Source organism: Perognathus longimembris, chromosome 2 (assembly GCF_023159225.1).
Source record: "Perognathus longimembris pacificus isolate PPM17 chromosome 2, ASM2315922v1, whole genome shotgun sequence".
In the NCBI taxonomy this organism is placed as follows: Eukaryota; Metazoa; Chordata; class Mammalia; order Rodentia; family Heteromyidae; genus Perognathus; species Perognathus longimembris.
The window spans coordinates 89956291-89979208 of record NC_063162.1 but is presented as its reverse complement, the minus strand read 5'-3'; the positions used below and the strand labels follow the sequence as shown (position 1 = coordinate 89979208).

Genomic DNA, 22918 nt, shown 5'->3' with positions numbered 1-22918 from the left:
AATGAAGATTTGATGGTAGAAGAATATATTGATTGGATTGTACTCATTACATTTAAGTCCCAAAGTCAATCGAACTGGTAAAAGAAATAGTAGTTCATTGGATGTCGTGGTCATAGTAGGAGTAGAGGAGGAATGCCAAGAGATGAAGCTGTGAAAGTAAGCAATAGCTAGATTACAAAGCTTTATGTACTGTCCTAGGAAATGCTGACTTCATTGTGAACACGTGGAGGACTTGTTGACCTTGAGTGGAACTAGATCTGTAATATGGATATAGAAAGTACCAAACTGACATAAAGGTGATAGGGAACTATACTGATGAACAATAGAAAGGGGAAAGTGGACAAATTTGAGATATTTTGAAGTAGATGCAGTGGGGCCTACTGATCAATATAATCAATATATTTGGTAGAATAGCCTTTGGATTTGGCTAAATGTCGGTTTAAATCCCAGCTGTGTTACATCTGTTATGTGGTCTTGAGTGTTTTGCTGACCTCTTAGGATTTTCAATTTCCCCATTATAAAATTAGGACAATGCTTCTCAGCTCATAGAGATGTGAGGAGTTAATGAAATAATACATGTGGAATAGCCAGTAAAGTGCCTTACTGCAGGTATAAAATGATGGCTACTATTGTTATGGAAGATGAAAGAGATGAAAAGGAACCAAAAAGGACTTTAAGGTTTTTTATTTGAACGACGAGAAAGACCTAGATTCAGAAAGTGGATAATCTGGCTGGTTCATAAATTGCCCATGAACATTCTGAATGGATATATTCCTTGGCACATAACAAGAAGAATGCAGTACTCCTGAAAGATGTTTGAACACTGCAGATTTGGGAGACATTGGCTATACATGACAGTACATGTTAGGAAAACGGGTGAGATCTCTCACAAAAAGTACTTTAAATGAGAGGTCAGCATCCTGGAAAGTAAGGTTGGAATTTCAAAGGAGTAAAGTGTGGCCAGGACATGCAAGTAGAGGTGGTCAAAGGAGAAGGACACCGATGTAAACAATATCAGAGTAGCACAGGGAGATGAAAATTTCAGGACTAATGGGATTAGCAGTTCCCAGGTGCTCAAGGGAGATGGCGAGAAATCCATTGAAAAAGTATCTTCATATTTACTAACAAAGAAATTATTACCCTGTCATGATTTTTAGCAGACTGATGTGATGGACATCTGATTTTAGTAGTGTGACTAGAAAATGAGAGACGAAATATATAAGTCAACCAGATTAATCTTCAAGAATGTTACAAAAATTTACATTTGAGTTGTACTTAAAAGGGGGTGTGTGTGAACTAACAGTGAACAGGTTCCTGGACAGGTATAAACTTACCCCACAGAGTTAAGTTTCAAGAAGGATGCTAGTTAATGATGTCTGTAAGAGCAGTGTTGTAAAAAATGTGCATTGAATGTGGCATTAAGAAAGTCTGTGAGCCAGGAACTGGGCCTTGTAGTGGAGTGCTTTTACTGCCAGACTTTACTCAGTGGAGGAACCATTGACAGTTTCTGAGCATGGAAGTGCTGTGATCAGAACAGCATTTCTTAACTTTTCTGGCAGCACATTTTTGTTCCTTTTTGGAAAGGATACATTTGATCTGGGAAAGGCATATAATAACAAGGGCCAGAATTAGGGTAGGGTAGTTATATTGGTAACAGAAAGATAACATAAGTGCAGAAGCACCTTTTAACTCCAATGCCCCTGGATTTAATGGATAAAGAAAATAGCCTAAAAGAACATATACTAAGATTTTTGGTGTCGGTAGTAAGTATGAAAATAGGAATTTAGAAAAAAAAATTGGAAGATAATTTTTTAATTTATCTGTTTATTTATTTGAGGGTAATAGGATTGAGCTCAGAGCCTGGCACTTGCTAGGCAGGCAGGCAGCCACTTGAGCCATGCCTCTAGTTCTTTTGCCGTAGTTATTTTCGAGGTAGGTTCTCAATTTATGCTCAGGCCAGCCTGAACTATACTTCTTACCTATGCTCCCCTCTTTCTCTGCGGATGACAGGTGTGTGCCACTGTATCCAGCCATTGTACTTCCTTGCAGTTATGTAATGGCTGTACCATCTGTCAAGCTCAGCCATTGGTTGAGCTGGACTCTGCAAACTTCTTTTTTCCCTGGGTCTCAGTTCTCAATTTCTCCTCTTCCCATGCATCTCCCTTTCAAGTAGCTAGGATTACAGGCTTACGCCATCATGCCTGACCTTTTTGGGGACTTCCATTTATTTATTAAGTGTTTGGTATATCAGTGAGGATGTAACCAAGCTTCCTGCCTAAAATTAATTTATAAACACTTGGGTGTGGTAGTCAAGTGTACATAGCATTTGACCTTCAGGGAAGAGCTCAAAACGGTGTAATTTCTTAGAAAGACTAGCTCACAGTCCAACAAACTAAATGCTGAGGAAATGGGTACTTTAAAATGGGAGGACCAAGAAGATGAGGGGTAAGTAAGTGAAGAGAGGAAGGGAGGGTAGAGAGAATGCAGTTGTAAAATTCAATGCATATCCTTCAAAACTAAAAAAATTGAGGGAAGGGATGAGATTGAGAGGGATGTGGGAGGATGAGTAAAGGGTGACACTGATCAAGATGCATTGTATTCATAACTACTTTATTGAATGGCAAATTCTTTGTACTATTACTTAAAGATAATTTTTTAAAATGAGAGGCTCAAAAAAGAAAAAGATCCTTGTATTCATGGCACTTCACACTTAGAAATGGGTAAGGACAAAAAAAAACAACACCACCATATTTTAAGCCAAATGAGATAAAATTTAAGTAGTGATACAGAGATAGATAAAGAAGATTCAGGCCTGAGTTTTTCAGGGCCCGATGAATATCCAGAACAGTGAGCAAGTAAAAAGCTAAAACATGATACAGGATGAGAGCTTGGAAAAATGAATCCTAAGTAGTACTTTGCAGGTCTTAGTATGGCTTATTGAACTTGAGCTGTGCATGAGACAACATAGATGAAGAAGTTACCATTATGAATATTAAATATATAAACTCAAATATAATTTTCCTCCTACTTATTGAAGTAATTTATCATGTTGTTTAACCTTGAAAAAAAAATGTTCATAATATAGGGGCTTGGAGTTAGTTAAGGAAATGGTCAAAGGGTGGGGAGGAATCTGTTGGGTCAGAGATCCTTAAGCAGTCCTTTAACAAAACATAGGTCATATTAAGTAATAATGCAATTTGAAAGGAAAGATCAACTGTTGAGTGAACAATTGCCGGACAAAATTTGACTGAAAATACCTCATGACTTCAGGATGTAAGGAATGCTTACCAATTCACAAAAATATATGCCCTCCCTAGGGATCACCCTGTAAAAACGTCATGCTCATTTGGAACTGTGCTTAAAGGGAGTTAAAGGCAACACTGTGCTTCTGGCTACCAGCTAGTTTGAATAATTTGCTTTACCCAAGGTCATACTTGCCGATCTTTTTTTTTTTTTTCTTCAAATTTTTATTATCAAACTGATGTACAGAGAGGTTACAGTTTCATACGTTAAGCATGGGATACATTTCTTGTACTGTTTGTTACCTTGTCCCTCATACCCCCCTCCCCCCTCCCCCTTACCCTTTTCCCCCCTGAGGTGTTCAGTTCACTTACACCAAAAAGTTTTGCAAGTATTGCTTTTGTAGTTGTTTGTCTTTTTTTGCCCTGTGTCTCTCAATTTTGGTATTCCCTTTCAATTTCCTTGTTCCAATACCAGGATACACGGTTTCCAATATACTCAGATAAGATTACAGAGATAGTGTAGGTACAACCACAGGAGGGTGATACAAGAAGATCATCAATAATAGAAGCTACAGATACAGGTGGGACGTTGAAAGCAGTTACAACTGTGATATAACAATTGTCTCCATAAGATGGAGTTCATTTCACTTAGCATGATCTTAGGTGTTCATAAGGGTATAGATATTGGGCCTTGTGATGCTCTGCTATGACTTACCTAAACCTGTAATAATTATTCCCAATAAGGGAGACCATAGAGTCCATGTTTCTTTGGGTCTGGTTCACTTCACTTAGTATAATTTTTTCCAAGTCCTTCCATTTCCTTACAAATGGGACAATGTCATTCTTTCTGATAGAGGCATAAAATTCCATTGTGTATATATGTACCACATTTTCCTGATCCATTTGTCCACTGAGGGGCATGTGGGTTGGTTCCAGATTCTAGCTATCACAAATTGGGCTGCGATGAACATTGTTGTGCTGGTGGCATTACTGTGATTTTGTTTGTGGTCTTTTGGATAGATACCCAAAAGTGGGGCTGCTGGGTCATAGGGGACATCTATATTTAGCCTTCTGAGGAATCTCCATACTGCTTGCCAGAGTGGCTGAACCAGTTTACATTCCCACCAACAATGAAGTAGGGTTCCCTTTTGGCCACATGCCCTCCAACAATTGTTATTGTTAGTTTTCTTGATATATGACATTCTTACTGGGGTGAGATGGTATCTCAATGTTGTTTTGATTTGCATTTCTTTTATGGCCAGTGATGTAGAGCACTTTTTCATATGTCTCTTGGCCATTCTCATTTCCTCATCAGAGAAGTCTCTTTGTCAGTCTTTAGCCCACTTAATGAGGGGGCTATTGGTTCTTTGTTTTGGAAGAGGGTAATTTTTTTAGTTCTGCATATATTTTAGAGATGAGGCCTTTGTCCATTGAATGGCTGGTAAAGTTCCTCTCCCAGTCTGTGGGCTTTCTGTTTATCTTGCGAGCTATGTCCTTTGCCGTGCAGAAGCTCTACAGTTTGATGCAGCCCCATTTGTCCAACCTTTCTTTGATTTGTAGCCTTTTTGGGTCTTTGTTAAGGAAGTTCCGTCCTGTGCCAAGGAGACCAAGTGTTTCTCCTACTCCTTCCTTTAGTGTTTTCAGGGTGTCTGTTTTGATTTCGAGGTCTTTAATCCATTTGGAATAGATTTTGGTGCAGGGTGATATATAAGGATCTAGTTTTAGTTTGTTGCATGTGTTGAGCCACTTTTGCAAGCACCATTTGTTGAAGAGGCTATCTTTCTTCCATACTATTGTTTTAGCTCCTTTATCAAAGATTAAGTAGGCGTAGTTCTGTGGGTTCATTTCTGGGTCTTCAATTCTGTTCCATTGGTCTTCAGGCCTGTTCCGGTGCCAATACCAAGCTGTTTTTATTACTATAGCTTTATAATACAGCTTGAAGTTGGGTATTGTAATTTCTCCAGCACTGTTCTTTCTGCTTAGGATTGTTTTTGCTATTCTAGGTCTTGTATTGTTCCATATGAATTTCTGGATTGCTTCCTCTATTTCATTAAAAAATGGTGTCGGGATATTAATGGGTATTGCATTGAATTTGTAGATAGCCTTTGGCAATATTGCCATTTTGATTATATTAATCCTCCCAATCCAGGAGCATGGGAGGTATTTCCATTTCCTTAGTTCTGACTTAATTTCGTTTTTCAAGCTTTTAAAGTTCTCATCAAAGAGGTCTTTCACTTCTTTGGTTAAGGTTATTCCTAGGTATTTTATGTTTTTTGGGGCTATTGCAAAAGGAGTTGCTTTCCTGATTTCAGCCTCAGTCCTCGGGTCATTAGCATAGAGAAAGGCCGTTGATTTTTGAAGGTTTATTTTATATCCTGCAACTTTGCCAAAGTTTTGGATCAGCTCTAGTAGCTTGAGGGTAGAGTCTATGGGATTCTTTAGGTATAGGATCATGTCATCTGCGAAGAGAGAAAGTTTAACTTCATCTTTTCCTATTTGGATCCCCTTTATATTTTCTTCTTGCCTAAATTGCTCTGGCTAGGAATTCTAGTACTATGTTGAAGAGCAGGGGAGAGAGTGGACATCCCTGCCTTGTTCCTGATTTTAAAGGGAATGGCTTTAGTTTTTCACCATTTAGAGTTATGCTTGCTGTTGGTTTGTCATAAACTGCCTTGATTATATTCAGGAATGCTCCCTGGAATCCCAATTTTTCCAGGGCTTTAAGCATAAATGGGTGCTGGATTTTATCGAACACTTTTTCCGCATCCAGAGATAAAACCATGTGGTTCTTTACCTTGCTCCAGTTGATGTGGTAGATTACATTAATTGACTTGCGTATATTAAACCAACTTTGCATCCCTGGAATGAATCCAGTTTGATCGTGGTGTATGATTTTTTTGATAACCTGTTGAAGTCGATTGGCCAGAATTTTATTGAGAATTTTTGCGTCTATGTTCATCAGGGAAATCGGTCTGTAGTCCTCTTTCCGTGATGAGTCCCTGCCTGGTTTTGGGATGAGGGTTATACTGGCTTCATAGAATGAGTCTGCTAGTGAACGTTCTCATTCAATATCATTGAAGAGTTTCAGAAATATTGGTGTGAGTTCTGTCTTGAAGGCCTTGTAGAATTCTGCAGTGAATCCGTCTGGACCTGGGCTTTTCTTGGATGGGATATCATTTATTGCCGTTTCTATTTCAATACTGGATATGGGTCTGTTTAGAAGGTTTAAATCTTCATGTTTAAGTTTGGGGATATGAATTTTTTCTAGGAAATCATCCATTTCTTCCAAGTTCTTGAATTTGTTGGCATAAAGGTTTGCAAAACAGTCCCTTATTATTTTCTGAATTTCGGTTATTTCTGTGGTGATGTTACCTGTTTCATATCTTATCTTGTTTATTTGAGTGTGGTCAGGTTTGCCAGGGGTCTGTCTATCTTGTTGATTTTTTTCAAAGAACCAAATCTTTGTTTTGTTGATTCTTTAGATGTTTTTTTTCGTCTCTAATTGATTTAAATCTGATTTCATTTTAATTAATTGCTTCCGTTTATTTACTTGGGGTTTGGCTTGTTGTTCTCTCAAGGAAATTAAGGTGCTTCCTTAAATTACTGAGTTGCTGTTTCTCCAGTTTGTTGATGTATGTACTCAGAGATATAAATTTTCCTCTGAGTACTGCCTTTGCTGTGTCCCAAAGGAGCTGGTAGTTTGTGTCCTCAACTTGGTTGAATTCCATAAACATTTGAATTTCCATTTTAATTTCTTCAATGACCCACTGATGGTTCAGCAGTGTGTTGTTGAGTCTCCATGAATTGTAGGATTTTCTGTGGTGGCTGTTTGAGTTGAGCTCTAATTTTATTACATTGTGGTCTGAGAGAATACAGGGAATGGTTTTGATACTTCTGAATTTGTACAGATTTTCTTTGTGCCCTACGATGTGATCTATTTTGGAGAATGTTTCATGTGCTGCAGAGAAGAATGTGTAATCTGTTGTTGCTGGGTGGAATATTCTGTAGATGTCGGTTAAGTCTAGTTGGTCTATGCAATTATTTTGTTCTGTGGTTTCTTTGTTCAGTTTTTGGCGTGTTGATCTGTCCAGAGGTGATAGTGGAGTGTTAAAGTCCCCAACTATCAATGTGTTTGGGTCTATGTGTGTTTTTAGAGTCAGTAGTGTTTGTTTGATGAAGTTGGGTGCTCCTGCATTTGGGGTGTAGATATTTAGAATGGTTATATCTTCCTGTAGGAGAGATCCCTTTACCAATATGTAGTAACCTTCTTTGTCTCTACTTACCTTTTTGAATTTGAACTCAATTTTGTCTGATACTAGGATTGCAACTCCAGCCTGCTTATGGGGGCCATTTGCTTGATAGATTTGATTCCAGCCTTTCACTTTTTGAAGATGTTTACTTTTGTTGGATAGATGTGTCTCTTGGAGGAAGCAGAAAGATGGATCTTGATTTTTGATCCAACTTATGAGCCTATGTTGTTTGATTGGAGAATTAAGTCCATTAATGTTGAGAGTTAGGATTGAGAGATGATCGTTTGTTCCTTTCATTATCACTATCTTGTTAAAAGCTGTATCTTCCCATTTCTTGATCTGATGTTTAATATTTTGTTTTTTTGGTTCTTTTTTTTGGCCAGTCCTGGGCCTTGGACTCAGGGCCTGAGCACTGTCTGATGTTTAATATTTAGGGTTCATTTCTCTGTCTGTATTGGGATCTTGATTATTTTCCCTGTATAGTACATCTTTGAGGATTTTCTGTAAAGTTGGTTTGGTAGAGCTATATTGATTCAGTTTTTCCTCACTGTGGAAGACTTTTATTTGACCTTCAGCTATGAATGAGAGTTTGGCTGGGTACAGTATTCTTGGTTGGTAGTTATTTTTATTTAGAGTTTGGTATACCTCATTCCAGGCTCTCCTTGCTTTCATGGTCTCTGCTGAGAAGTCTGGGGTAATTCTGATTGCTTTTCCTTTATATGTGATTATTTTCTTCTCCCTAACAGCTTTAAGGATTCTTTTCTTGTACTCTACTGATCCTGTTTTGATCACAATGTATTGGTGGGATGTCCTATTCTGGTCTGATCGGTTTGGGGTTCTAAATGCTTCTTGTATCTGTATAGGCTTTTCCTTCTGGATATTTGGAAAGTTCTCAGCTAATATTCTGTTAAATAGGTTGCCTATCCCATTAACTTCTTTCTCCAAGTTTTCCTCAATACCTATTATCTTTAAATTGGGCTTCCTGATTGTGTCTTGAATCTCCTGTAGTGATCTGTTTTGTTGATTGGACTGGATTTGTATTGATTTTTGATCTTTCTCCATAGAGTCTAAGGAATCTTCAGCACCTGAAATTCGATCCTCTGCTTCAGTTAGTCGGGACTGTACGCTAGCTACTTGATTTCAAATCTCTTTTCCTTCTGACTGGTCTTTCCTGATAATTTCCATATCATTTCTTAGGTCTTGTATGGACTTCTTTACTTCATTAACTACATTACTTTGGTTTTGAGTGTTGTCTCTCAAATCTTTAAGCTGGTTAGCTATCTTTTCATTTGACTCTTGAAGTTCATTAATCTTTCTATTTGTGGATGCCATGAAATTCTCCATTAATTTTTGCTTTGACTCCTCACACTCTAGAATAATTGACTGAAGTGATTCAAACTTTTCATTTATCATGTTTATCAGTAGACTTTTTAGAGCATTTTGGGGGTTCTCTTCTATGTCTTTGATTAACTGCTCTGCTTCCTGCTTGTTTTGAGTGGGGGATAAGACTTCATTGTTTGCCATCTTTCTTGTGTTCCTTCTGCCCATTTGGATTGGGAATGCCAGTCTACCAGCACCTGTGAGCACCGTTTAAGACCCAAAGCAGCCCTTACCAAGCACTGTTGTGTAAATCTTACAAGTTCACAATTATATACAGATACCCTGTATACCTGTCTATAAAATTAGATTTGGTGTTCCTAAAGAATACAATTTCAATATAACAACCGATCCTGGGCCCTGTATTCAGTAGTTACTTATTAACTGTTACAACCCTATAAGCAATTCTTGTTTTTATATTACGTTCTTTTAGGACTGGCTTTCTCTATGAACCCCTTTGATTCATTTGGATTAAGCAGGGATACCCTCTATCCAATAAGCAGGAGTCAATGGAAACTGGAGGTCCAGGCAGTAAGTCAGGAGGGTATGTTGGAGGTAGTAAAGAGAATAGAGTAAAATGTATTGGGGGGGGGTGGTGATTTTGGTTTAGTTTCAGTGACGTGGAAATGTGGAGAAGATTAGAGTCAGTAAAAAGAACAATGTTAAAATGATAGACAATGGAGAGTTAGCAGAAAAAAGTGTAGGTGTTATTCATAGGAAAGTAATTTTTAAAGAAAGAGAACGCAAAGAGAGAAATAAAGTAAAAATAGTGGAAGACAGATGCACAAAACAGAGAAAAATTATTTAAAAAAGAAAAAAAATAAACAGGAAAAAAAAAAAACAGAAAAGGAACTGCCCAAACAATAAGAAAAGAAGAAAACTTGATAAAACAACAGGTATAAATGGAAAACAAAACAAAACAATAAAAAACCGACGACATTTCAGAAGTGGAAAAAAAATTTTTTTTTTTTAAAGTTTAAAAAATGTTTGAAAAGAAGAAAAAAAAATGGAGTCTGCCTTGTTTGGGAGGTCTTTCCCCAGTCTCAGGTTTCCTTGCGATGGTCTGCAGTCTATTTTCCTGATTGGCTGGGTTTGACCAGTTTGCAGGGGGTGGTTCTTTTCTGACCCTTCCCCCCTGTTGGTGCAATCCTGGGTCTCTGTGGTTTGCACAGCTTGCAGGTAGGCCTTGGGCGTCCTCTTTAGATGGGCACTTGAGCAGTCTCAGGAACCGTGGCTCCTCTGTCTGCTGCGGGGCCACTGGCTTTAATGCCTGGCTTTGAATAGGCTGTGGACTCAGCAGGGTGGGGCGCCTCTGGCCCGTTTTACCCGGCTGAGAGTTGCTTGCATGGGGGAGGCTCCTCCCTCCTGTGCGGGGTGGCCTCCTTGGAGGAGGTGGCTATGGAATGCAGCTCCGTTTTGGGCTGGGACGGGACCGTTTAACTGTCTCAGGAACTGTTTGTTCCCCTGTCTGGTGTTTCCGTGCCGCCGGGAGGTGCTCGCCGCTTTTGCTTTAAATTTAGAAATTTCGGTGGGCAGGGAGGGGCACCTCTGGCTAAGCCAAGGCCCAGGACTCGCCTCCCGCCTGGGCATGGGGTGTTCTCCTGGGCGGAGCTGGCTCTCACTGTTCGGTCCCTCTGGCCCTTTTCAAAGATGGCTACTTTGACCTCGCTTTCCCCAGGCCCGATTTAGTTCCAATCTGGTCTGACCCTATGCCAGTGGCAAAGATGGCGCTTTGCTCTGGCGGTGGAGGAAGTGCTGCCTTGCAGAAGCTGCTCTGTGGGCGCGAGTCAGAATATCTTTTGTGGGGTACTCACGTTTTCTCTGCGATTTCACGTCGTCTGTGCTCAGCCACCGTCTGGAGTATTTCTCCCTGGTCCATGCTGTGTGCTTTAGCCGCGCGGAGTGCCGGTTGCTGTGCCGGGCGCTGTGCCGGCGTCTGCACTGGCATGGTGGCGGGTCGCCGCCTGGAGCTTAAATCTGTGTTTTCAGATGAGCAGTGTCGATTTTTCCTTCCTGGCCAGAATCCCTGTACTGTTAGAACTTACTCTGGCTGTTTTTCTAGGAGTAAAAGTTTCTCTGGGGTGAGAAAACTGCGATGTCGGAGGGAGCTCAGCTAGTGCTGTGCAGCTCCTCCGCTGTCTTCCCGGAAGTGTCATACTTGCCGATCTTTTAAGTAACATTCGAAACTTATATGTATTCAAAGATGCATTGAAGCAACCTGATCTTTAGAAACCACTCTTTAGGTAGAGGATGGGGATTTTACCAAATTCAGTGTGACTCTAATGAGAAAACACGATTTCCAAGTTACGAATTCACAACTTGCTTTGGTTAGCCTATCTTGCCAACTCAAAGATGAATAAAAATGTAAGCTTCCATAAAAGAACTGAAATATATATATTTTTACTAAAGCAGTGATGTGATACATATTTTCACATTCAGCCTACTGTATCTTCAAGTTGTATATCCTTGGATTTAACCAACTACAGAGGAAAGTATTTGGTGAAGCAGATTATCTTTGCTAACAAAGTTTTTTCTTTGTCATTCCCTGAAAAATACAGTGTAACAACTACTAACAGAATTTACCATGTAGTAGATATGTCATATTGAGGCCATTTAAAATAGTAGAGGGATGTTATGTATAGTTTATATGCAAATATTATGCCATTTTGTGTAAGAGACTTAAACATCTACAGATTTTTGGTATCTGTATGTTGGGGGCAGGAATCATGGAACTAATTCCTGTGGAAATTGAAGGAGGGCTGTATTTTTATTTTTAACTACAGGTGCTATCCAAGAGTACAGAGTGCTTTAGGTTTACAAAGGAACTTGAGATCACTTTGGCTAGGAAAGCAAGAGGTTTAATTTTATTTAGAAAATATGTACTATTTCCGTATTTAGTAATTTTTGCTGTCTTGTTTGCCTCATGTGTTTTTAAGTGTTCTAAGTGCGGTTTTAAAGCAAGCCCTTTTATTTTATACTTTGTACCTGTGTAGTACACTAATGATGACAGTATGTAACATGTAATAAATAATTCTTAGTCATGGAATCTATAAATGTTAATTTATGTAATCCTTATATCAAATCTCTGAGATAGGAACACTTCTTCATGATTTGATGTTTTCTTTACATTCCATTCACATACTTCATATGCACACATCCCATGGGGAGAATCAGGTGTGGGAAAAAGAGTGAGCATAAGGCACAGCTAGTTGTACTTTAAGATCAGATTATACCTTGCAAATAGTTTTTTAAAGTCATATTGTATGTTTTCATATATTCCTCAATAAAGACACCAAGATAGTATGTACTAATGTGAGAGATGAATACTATAAGACACAGACTATGTTATCCTGGATGTCTTTTTATTTTTCTAGTGATAGCCTATAATAATCATTTTGCATTTAAAAATCTAGTTAGACCAGGTAAGGTGATACACATATGTACTCCCTTAACTGGGAATGTTGAGGTAACTAGATTGAGAGTTCAAGGCCAGTGAGACCCTGTTTCAAAAAAATAAAAGATATTTACCTATGCACATACTAAAAGAATGACTCAGAGATGTTTGCTTAAATTAAGATATGTAGAAATGAAAAATATCCATAAAACTCCATCTTTTGTTTAGCTTCCTTTGCACTCCTTCATTTTCTTGCCATAAATGAGATATATTATTTACTATGGACATGGTAATGATGTTTTGTATTTATGTAACATTTTCATCCTCAATCCACTGTCTCATTTCTCATGCATCCTCACAGCAATTCAGTGAGGTAGGTACATGACCAGTATTATTAATTTTATTTTCTAGATGGAGAAAAATTAAGTCACAAAGCAAGTTAACTGTTTTTTTTTTCTTTTATATAGTCTAATCAAGTAGAGAAAGAGGCAACCTAAGCTACTATAAAGTAGGAATATTATATTTTAGGAAATTTACTTTTGTATATTACACCTATTAGAACAAGTTGGTTATCTTTAGGTTGTCCACATGGAATTTTGTTTATCCTGTTCATAAGAATAGAATACATTACACTATTCTGATTTTCCTTCCTCTTTAGGTCAGCAGCAAGGACAAGATGGAGTAAAAGTCCAGCAAGCTACTATAGCTCCTGTAACAGTGGCAGTTGGAGGAATTGCTAATGCAACGATAGGTGCTGTTAGCCCTGACCAACTCACGCAAGTGCATTTGCAGCAAGGCCAGCAGACTTCAGATCAAGAGGTGCAACCTGGAAAGAGACTTCGAAGAGTTGCTTGTTCCTGTCCTAATTGTAGGGAAGGAGAAGGAAGGTAAATGCTGTTTTCAACTCTTACTTTCTCTTAGCCATAAATAAAGTCTTTGTCTCTATACTCTGATTACTGACACCTCATTCTTTTTTAGTTCTGAAGTTAAAATATAACTTAGTGAAGGAAATTAAGTTGAGCTATTCTGGAAATATGATTTGAGTGGTCTATTGTATTGTGCTTTATACTTTTTTAAAAATAGATTTTCTTGTTTTACTTATTAGTTAAACGTTTTACGGATCATTTTGAAATGAATTCTTGTACCATATCATTTACCTATTTGAAGAATATGATTTGGTGTTTTTAAAAGTAGTTACAGATTCTGGGCACTGGTGGCTCATGCCTGTAATCCTAACTGTTCAAGAGGCTGGAGTCAGGATCAAGGTTCAAAGCCAGGCCAGCAGGAAACTGTGAGATACATATCTCCAATTAAGCACCAAAGAAGCCAAGGTGGAGTTATGACTCAAGTGGTAGAGTGATAGCCTTGAGCAAAAAAGCTCAGGATCAGTGCCCAGGCCATGAAATTTAAGCTCCAGGACCAGCACATTCACCCATCCATCCATATGTACATGAATCTTATTTTCAATTAACTATTAAAACACCAGAAGCACCAGAAATAGAGCTGTGGCTTAGGTGGCAAAGGAGTAGCCTTGAGCAGAATGGCTCAGGGACACTGCCCAGATCCTGAGGTCAAGCCCCAGAATCAGCAACCTCTCAAACAAAATTTTTAATACATATATATACACACGCATGCATATATATACACACACATGTGTATATCATATATATATACACACATGTGTATATATGTACATATATATACATATACATGTGTGTGTGTATTCACAAACGTCTATACCTTTCACCATTTTATCCATACTTTCCTTAGTACTCAGAGAAGGTCTAGGCTGCCACTAACTTTTTACTTTCTACATTTATAGATTTGCCTATTCTGAACAATACATATGTATGGAATTTTAGATATGTGTTCTTTTATGACTGACATCTTTCATTTAGCATTGTATTTTCAGCTTTCAACCATATGATAATTTGATAATTACTTGATCTTTATGAACCAACAATATTCCGTTTTATAGATATAAAAAGCACATTACTTGGGGCTGGGGATATAGCCTAGTGGCAAGAGCGCTTGCCTCGTATACATGAAGCCCTGGGTTCGATTCCCCAGTACCACATATACAGAAAATGGCCAGAAGTGGCGCTGTGACTCAAGTGGCAGAGTGCTAGCCTTGAGCAAAAAGAAGCCAGGGACAGTTGCTCAGGCCCTGAGTCCAAGGCCCAGGACTGGCAAAAAAAAAGCACATTACTTGATGGGCACTTGTTTTTTTTCCCCTATTGACTATTATGGATAAAACAGCTATAAACAATAGTGTTGGGCTGGGGATATAGCCTAGTGGCAAGAGTGCCTGCCTCGGATACACGAGGCCCTAGGTTCGATTCTCCAGCACCACATATGCAGAAAACGGCCAGAAGCGGCGCTGTGGCTCAAGTGGCAGAGTGCTAGCCTTGAGCGGGAAGAAGCCAGGGACAGTGCTCAGGCCCTGAGTCCAAGGCCCAGGACTGGCCAAAAAAACAACAACAACAACAACAATAGTGTTGGTGTAGTCATGGACATTTTTCATTTCTCTTGTGTATATATCAAGGAACAGAATTGCTATATCATGTGGTAACTCTATGTCTAATATTTGAAGATCTCTCAGACTATTTTCCAAAGTGACTAAACCATTTTACCTTCCAGTAAGGGTTCCAGTTTCTCCATATATATACCATTGCTGGTTCTTGTCATATTTTTTTTTATTACAGTCATAACAATGGACCTGAAGTGGTATTTCAGTGTGTTATCATTGGCATTTTTTTGATGATTAAGCATTTGTGATGATAGAGCATCTTTTCACGTGTTTCTTGATCATCTTTGTATTTTTGGAGAAATACATGTTAAGATCCTTTTTCTATTTTTAAGCTGCTGAATCTTTTTTCTATAAATCCCTTATTATATAGTTTGCAAATATTGTCTGTATTGTGTGTCTACATACTGTCTTTATATTCTTGAAATACAGGGTTGTTGTTTTTTCTCCCCTTACCCTTTAATTGCTTCTGCTCTTGGTGTCATTGTAAGATTCTGTTGCCAAATCTTTTAGGAAAATTCCTTGTTTTATTTTGAGTATTTTACAATTTTTATATTTAGATCTGATTGACTCCTGGTTAAATTTTGTGTGTAGTGTGAGGTAAAAATCTATCGAAAAGCACTTAGTGAAAAGACTGTCTTTTCCACATTAAGCAGTATTGGCACCCTTGTAAAAATTAGTTGATGATACACACATGGGGTTTATTTCTGGACTCCAAATTACATTTCTTTCTGTATGTCTTTATACTAGTGCCATACTATCTGTCTTTCTGGTGACTTTGGAAGTTTGGAAATAAGAATAATTTTGCTTTGCTATTTCAAATTGTTTTAACTGTTTTGAAGCATTTTTAACCGTTTGAAGCATTTACAATTCTGTGGTGAATTTTATTTTATTTTATTACTCTTTTTTTTTTTTTTGCCAGTCCTGGGCTTGGACTCAGGGCCTGAGCACTCTCCCCTGGCTTCTTTTTGCTCAAGGCTAGCACTCTGCCACTTGAAACACAGTGCCACTTCTGGCCATTTTCTATATATGTGGTGCTGGGGAATTGAACCCAGGGCTTCATGTATACGAGGCAAGCACTCTTGCCAGTAGGCCATATTCCCAGCCCTCTGTGGTGAATTTTAGTATTAGCTTTTTAGTTTTTACAAAGATGCTAGATGGGATTCTGGTCTGAATTTTATTGACACTGTTGTTCCATCAGGGGGAAGTATACCTACTTAACGGTATTAATCTTTTTATTACATGGAAATTTACTTATGCCATTACTTAGTTCATTAATACTTTTTATTTTTAGATTTTGGAGTATGAATTTTCATGTTTATTAAACTTGTTTCTGTTATTTTTCTTAGTATTATAAATGCAACTGTTTTTTTGATTGTTTATTCCCAGTCTTGCTTTGTAATATACTTGTTTTGTTGATTTTTATATCCTGTAATTTATGACTAATTTTTCATTTTAGTACTTTCCTTAGTGGCTGGCACTATACCATATGAACTATGCCTCCAACACTACTGTTTTGCTTGTTGTTTTGTATAGTCTGATGAACTTTTCTGCCTGGGATGGCCTCAAACTATGATTGGATTTCAGTGTCCTGACTGCTTAATTAACAGACTTGTGTCTCTGGCACCAGCATATGTATCTTTCTTTTTAAGCTTAAAATCTTAGCATTTCTTCATATTATTAAAATGATACATGCTACTAATTTTTGTTTTCTGTCACCTTGTACGTGTAACTTTTTTTTTTTTTTTTTGAGATGAGGTCTTGCTGTATTGCCTGTGTTACGTGGGCTAGCCTCACATTTGGCATCCTCCTGTCTTAGTCTCCCAAATAGCTGGTACTGGGCTGACATTGTGGCTCAGTGGTAGAGCATTTGCCTGACATATTTGAGACCATGGGTTTAGGATTCGATCACTTCCCCCTCCCCCCTCCAAAAAAAGTTAGCTAGACTAGAGCTATAGGCATTTCCAATGTACTTGCTTTGTATTAACATTTTTAGACCTGCAGTTTTCTTATTACAAAATTAATACCTATTCATGCAAAAAATTAAAGCATAGACAAAAGAAAATAAATCCCATAATTCTACCATGTAGAAATCACTGTGGTACTATGATATAGCTCTATTAAGACTGTTGGTCTTATCTTGGTAATATTTATTTTGAACAGATTTGTTTGGCTTAAATGAATTGTAAACTCTTATTTCCTCATATTATCTCAAGAACCACAAAAGTCTCTCATTTGTTAGTAAGCAGCTTTGCTGGCCATCTAAAAATGAGGGTTGTTCTTGCTTTGAAAATTTCCCTTCTTTTAGTTTCCTTTTTCAAATTGTATTCATTTGTTTGTTTATTTATGTTATCTTTAATTGTACAAAGAGGTTTCAATTCAACATGTCAGTTTATTTTGATCAGTATCATTGTTCCATCATTCTCCATCTCTCCCAATCCACCCATCTCCTCAAGTTACCTGGTTCCATTTTGACATATGGACATTGTTATAACTTCATTTGCCCACAGTCCTGTCTCTATTCATACGCCCCCTCCTTAAATTCTACTTCCCTTAGAGAAAACATGTTTCAGTTTATTCCTTTCTTTAAGCTGTATATTAATTGTTCAAAGGAATTATACTATTGGGAGCTATCCCTGAATATACCATATTTTAGTCAGTTTGATTTGTATATATGCATATGACTCAGTATATGCTTCCATATATGTTCATATTTTATATATCTAACTTCCACTGAGGAAACATATGTCCTTTGTTCTGACTTCATTTAACATAATTTTTTTTATATCTATTCATTTCTCTACAAGTGACATTGTTCTTCTTGGGATGAATAAAATTCCATATATATACACATATGCCTGTATAAGTGCATATATATGAAATCAGTCATATTTTCTTGATCTGTTTTATGACATGTAGGCCATTTCTATAACTTGGCTATGGTGAATGGTGCATCAATTAAAATGGGTATGCAAGTGTTGTTATTGTATCCTTCTATAGTGGTTGCACTAACTTAATTTCTCACCAACAGTGGAATAGAGTTTTCTCACTGCACCTTGCCAGCTCTCTTACTGGAGTGAGATGGAATCTGTTTGGTTTGGGTTTGCATTTCCTTTATAACCAGAGATGTTTTTTCATTGACCATTCATATGTCTTCTAAGAGGGCTCTATTTAGTTCTTTTGCTTTGTGGGGGAGGGGAGGGTCGGTTATGGGGCTTGAACTCAGGGCCCAGGTGCTGTCTCTGAGGTTTTTTGCTCAAGGCTAGTGCTTTATCACTTTGAGCCACAGCACCACCTCTATTTTCTGATGATTAATTGGAGATGAACTTCGTGGACTTTTCTGCCTGGGCTGGCTTTGAACCACAAACCTCAGATCTTAGTCTCTTGAGTAGATAGTATTATAGGCATGAGCCACTGGCACCTAGCTTGCCTGTTTACTAATTAGGTTATTGAATCTTGGGGGGGGGGTTCTTTTTTTTCTTTTTTTGAGCTCCTTGTATATTCTGGTTATTAAGCCCCATTAGACCTTTAGCTAGCAATGATCTCTTACACTGTCTTTTAGCTTAGTTGCTATATCCTTAATTATCTTAAAACTTTTATTTTTTTTTTTCGAATCCTAGGGCTTGAACTCAGGGTCTGAGCACTGTCCCTGGCTTCTTTTTGCTTAAGGCTAGTATTCTACCACTTGAGCCACAGCACCAGCTCTGGCTTTTTTTGCATATGTGGTGCTGAGGAATTGATCCCAGTGCTTTATTTATGAGGCAAACAGTCTACCATTAGGCCATCTTCCCAGCCCTGTCTTGAAACATTTTAGTCAGTGTAATCCCATTTGTTGATTCTTCTATTTGCTAAGCCCTTGGTATCCTCAGGAAGTTGTTGTTTTATATTTTGAACAACTTTTGTTTTAAATATTTTCGGAATTTCACCAATAGAGCTCTTTCTGGTTGATTCTAGACTTTTCTTGTAGGTGATTTTGATGATTAATTCAGTCACTTAATGTAAGTTTCGTTTGATTGGGTATCCTTTTTCTTTAGTAAATTTTGTGTCTTTCTGTGAATTTGTCCACCTCAAGTAAGTTATTGGTATAGATATGTTCATAACCTTTCATTTTTGTAAGGCTGGTGGTAACTTTACCTTTTTTGTTTGTGACTCAATTATCTCTTCTTTTTTGTCCTGACCAAAGTTTATTTTGTTGACCTGTAAGAATCTGTGTTCGACATTTGTTCTATTCCTCACCAGAGCTCATTCCTCCTGTTTCTTTCCATGCCTCTGCCTGGCTAGCTTTACAATCTAAAATTTAGCCAGATATCCAAAGAACCTGTAAGTCTGCTTCAGATACTTTTTGTAACAATTTACTTGTTTTGAAAGCACTCTTTGGCTTGAACTTCAACTTTGATGCAGTTTTGTTGCAAGTATTAGTTCCTTTTGGGAGAGGCTTGGAGCTCTGGTGGTGTATACTTCTCATTCTGGCCAGAATTACTGAGTCATGTCTCTCAGAGTTAGAGGCTGGACAGTGGCTCATTTCTGAGTACCACTCTGTTCTAGGAACTGAGTGCTTGGAAGCCGAGTAGTAAGGCTGCTGCAGGACTGTTGCTAGGACAGAATTAGCCTTAGACACTACCAACTAGCTTCTACCATCTTAGAAACTCTTACAGTATGCCTTAAACAGGCCAGGGGGCCACCTTGACCATATCTTCCCTACCTCCACCCCCACCTGGTACTTGTTCTGGGGCTTATACTCAAGGGCCTGGGTTACTGTCCTTGGTTTTTATCCCTAAGGCTAGCCACAGTCCCACTTTGGATTTTTAGTGGCTAATTGGAGATGAAGTCTCATGGACTTTGCTGTCTGGCCTGGTTTCAAGCTATGATCCACAGACCTCAGCCGCCTCTGTAGCTTAGGATTGCAAGGTGTAAGCCACCAGCACCTGGCCACCTATAGCACTTTTATTATGCCACAGCCAAAGTAGAATTTACACTTCTGGGTTGGATGGTGGGTGGGAGAGGGAGTCCCTACTTTGAGTTACACTCACCTGGAATTTAGCCTTAGTTACAGGTGGCCAGGGGTAGGATAGAAATGCTATGTCCTGTCCCTCCTAGGGAAATACCTCTCTGACTGGGAGGAAGGGGAACCCTGTTCCTGGGTACACCATTCTGTAATGTCTCTGTGTCATGGAAGTTAGAGGGAGAAGGCAAGGAGTAAGTCTTGATGCAGATCACAGACTTTTACTGTACTTACCCAGATCTGTTAAATTTCCTATTATTTGTTGTTTGTTCTGGGCTCATGTCCAAAGACTTTAAATGGTGTTTTATTTTTTGTTTGTTTTATAATTTTCACAACTTTTGCCGGGAAATGTAGTCTGTGGAGATCCTTACTCTATCTTTCTAGAAATAAAACTGTACTATACACATTTGAATGGAATTAGCCATGCTTTTTGTATTTTAGAGGAAACTTGTAAGGCTTGACAAGTTTAAAGAAATTATTTTAGCTGGATGAGATGGGGCATGGTTGTATTCCACAAACTCCAGAGGTAGGAGGACCTTTGAGGTAGGAGGGTAGTGAGTTCAAAACCAGCCTGGGCTCCCTAGAGAAACAGTCTAAAAAACTAAAAAAGGGAAAAGCTTACTAGGGAATGAATATGGTCTGTAGTAAACATAAGCTCTGAGGTTAGCATCTTTTAATGGCAGTTTTGAGTTGAATACTCAGATTTTTTTTTCTTTCATTAAAGTTTTCAGATTTTGTTCGTATGGCTTTATAATCAACCTTATTCAGTAAAGCATCACTTAGTCCCATTAAGTCCCTTTTATTTTTCCATAAGTAGAAGCTCAGTTTGGAAAGTGTAATGAATATTTGGTTTTTATTTTTTTTAGGGGCAGTAATGAACCAGGAAAGAAGAAACAACATATCTGCCATATTGAAGGGTGTGGAAAAGTTTATGGCAAAACATCTCACCTCCGAGCACACCTCCGCTGGCATACTGGGGAACGGCCTTTTATATGCAACTGGATGTTTTGTGGCAAACGATTCACAAGGAGTGATGAGCTTCAGAGACATAGAAGAACCCATACAGGTTAGTTGCTTTATTTTACACCTTGTACTTTTTTACTTATGTTTTTCAGTGCTTCCATGAAAGTTGTAGTGGTAGGTTGGCTATTACATTGGAAATATGTAAATTCAGGCAAAATAATTCACTGTAATGATTATGTAGTTGATGTTGAAGATAAATCTTTTTTATCTCATGTCTGAGATACATTATATACTCTTTTTTACGTGACCTAGGAGTGTTTCTAAGTAGATAAGAAGAAAAATGCATTATGATTTTTCTGAGGAGCTTGGGGTTTTGTTTTTTTTTTTGGTCTTTACAAATCTAGAAAATTCATCAAAATAACAAGAATCATATAGCAGATAGGCATCTGACTTTTAGGCAGAATTGGCAGTTGTAAGTATTACATTTTGTTATTTTTTAGTAAAACAACTAACTTACAAAGTCATTATTGAACAAGCTGTCATGAATATTTAATGTGTCTTAAGTTTTCAGTATATTTTTACCACCTGCATGTATTATCTTGAATCTATATAATATAATACTTTGTGTGAATTATGAAATGGTGCATAAATGGTACATTATGGGATAATTCCACTCACTGTGGTTTGAGATTTATGTAAGTTCATTTATGTTTGTTGCATGCATGTATTTCTTTTAAGAGATAGGAAGTATTCTGCCAGGTACTAGTCACTCACACCTGTAATTCTAGCTACACAGGAGACTGAGACCTGTAAAATTCAGGCCAGTACCAGCCTGGGAAAAATAATCTTGGTCTCTAGTTCACAAGCAAAAATCCAGACTTGCTCTGTACATCACCTTTATAATAACTAAAAAAATTAATCCGGGCTGGGGATATAGCCTAGTGGCAAGAGTGCCTGCCTCGGATACATGAGGCCCTAGGTTCGATTCCCCAGCACCACATATACAGAAAACGGCCAGAAGCGGCGCTGTGGCTCAAGTGGCAGAGTGCTAGCCTTGAGCGGGAAGAAGCCAGGGACAGTGCTCAGGCCCTGAGTCCAAGGCCCAGGACTGGCCAAAAAAAAAAAAAAATTAATCCACGCTGGAATTATGGCTCAAGTGGTTAGAGCACCAGCTGTGAGCAAGAAGGCTGGCCAAGCATGAGGCCCTGAGTTTAATCCCCAGTATTGGGGAAAATAAGAAGCCTTGCAATATAAAATCACATGACTACTATTAATCCATTTCCCAGATTATTGAGGCTATTGCTAACTATTTTGCTGCTAGAAAGTAGTAAAAATGCATATGAAATGGAATTATTTACTGACTCATAGAAAACGTATCAGTTTGATTCTAGATAATAGCTAGTCTCTTAAGCGACTAATTTATAATCTCTTCCTCACTAAGTGATTGGTAGTTTCCACTTAACTACATTTTCACTATGCTTGTCAGACCTCAGGTTTTGTCTATTTAATATGGTTCCTATTTTTTAAATTTGTACCTTCAGTAATTATCAGTGAGATGAATTATCTTGTCGTGTGTATATTAAGTTTCATTTTTTCTTGCTGTTCATTCTGTTTCTCATTCCTTTGGATTGCTTTCTCTTTTGTTTTTTGTTTTTTAGTGTTACTAATATTGAGTTCGGGTTCTCTCATACTTGCTAGACAAATGCTCTACCACTGTACTAAACCGCCAGCCTTTCCTTATTTATATGATTCATACATTTCCGTTTTACCTAATCCTTGTATTCTTTTGTCCTATGAAAGTTTCACACATTTAGATATAAATCATTTTATTTTTTTAATTATGAAATTGTCTTCTAATCCAAGTTTTTTGGATTTCTCTCTCTCTCTCTCTCTTTTTTTTTTGGTCAGTTGTGGGGCTTGAACTCAGGGCCTGGGCACTACTGTCCCTAGGCTCTTTTGCTCAATGCTAGCTAGCACTTTGCCACTTTGAGCCATGGCACTATTTCGAGTTTTCTGATGGTTAGTTGGAAGATGAGAGTCTCACGGACTTTCATGCCCAGGCTGGCTTTGAACATCTCAGTCTCCTGAGTAGTAAGGATTACAGGTATGAGGCATCAGCACCCAGTGTTGTTTTTAAAATTATATTAAAATTTTTTCTTCTGA

At 38.0% G+C, this 22918-nt stretch overlaps 1 protein-coding gene across 2 annotated transcripts in view; it reads left to right on the top strand.

Annotated features, from left to right (window-relative positions):
• Sp4 (Sp4 transcription factor) overlaps positions 1 to 22918 on the top strand; it is an 85932-nt gene that overhangs the window by 41537 nt on the left and 21477 nt on the right. For both annotated transcript variants that reach the window (XM_048339716.1, XM_048339717.1), the window contains exons 4-5: positions 12922 to 13150; positions 20659 to 20858. In XM_048339716.1, coding sequence (XP_048195673.1) covers positions 12922 to 13150; positions 20659 to 20858 — 429 coding nt within the window. The remainder of the gene's footprint in view (positions 1 to 12921; positions 13151 to 20658; positions 20859 to 22918) is intronic.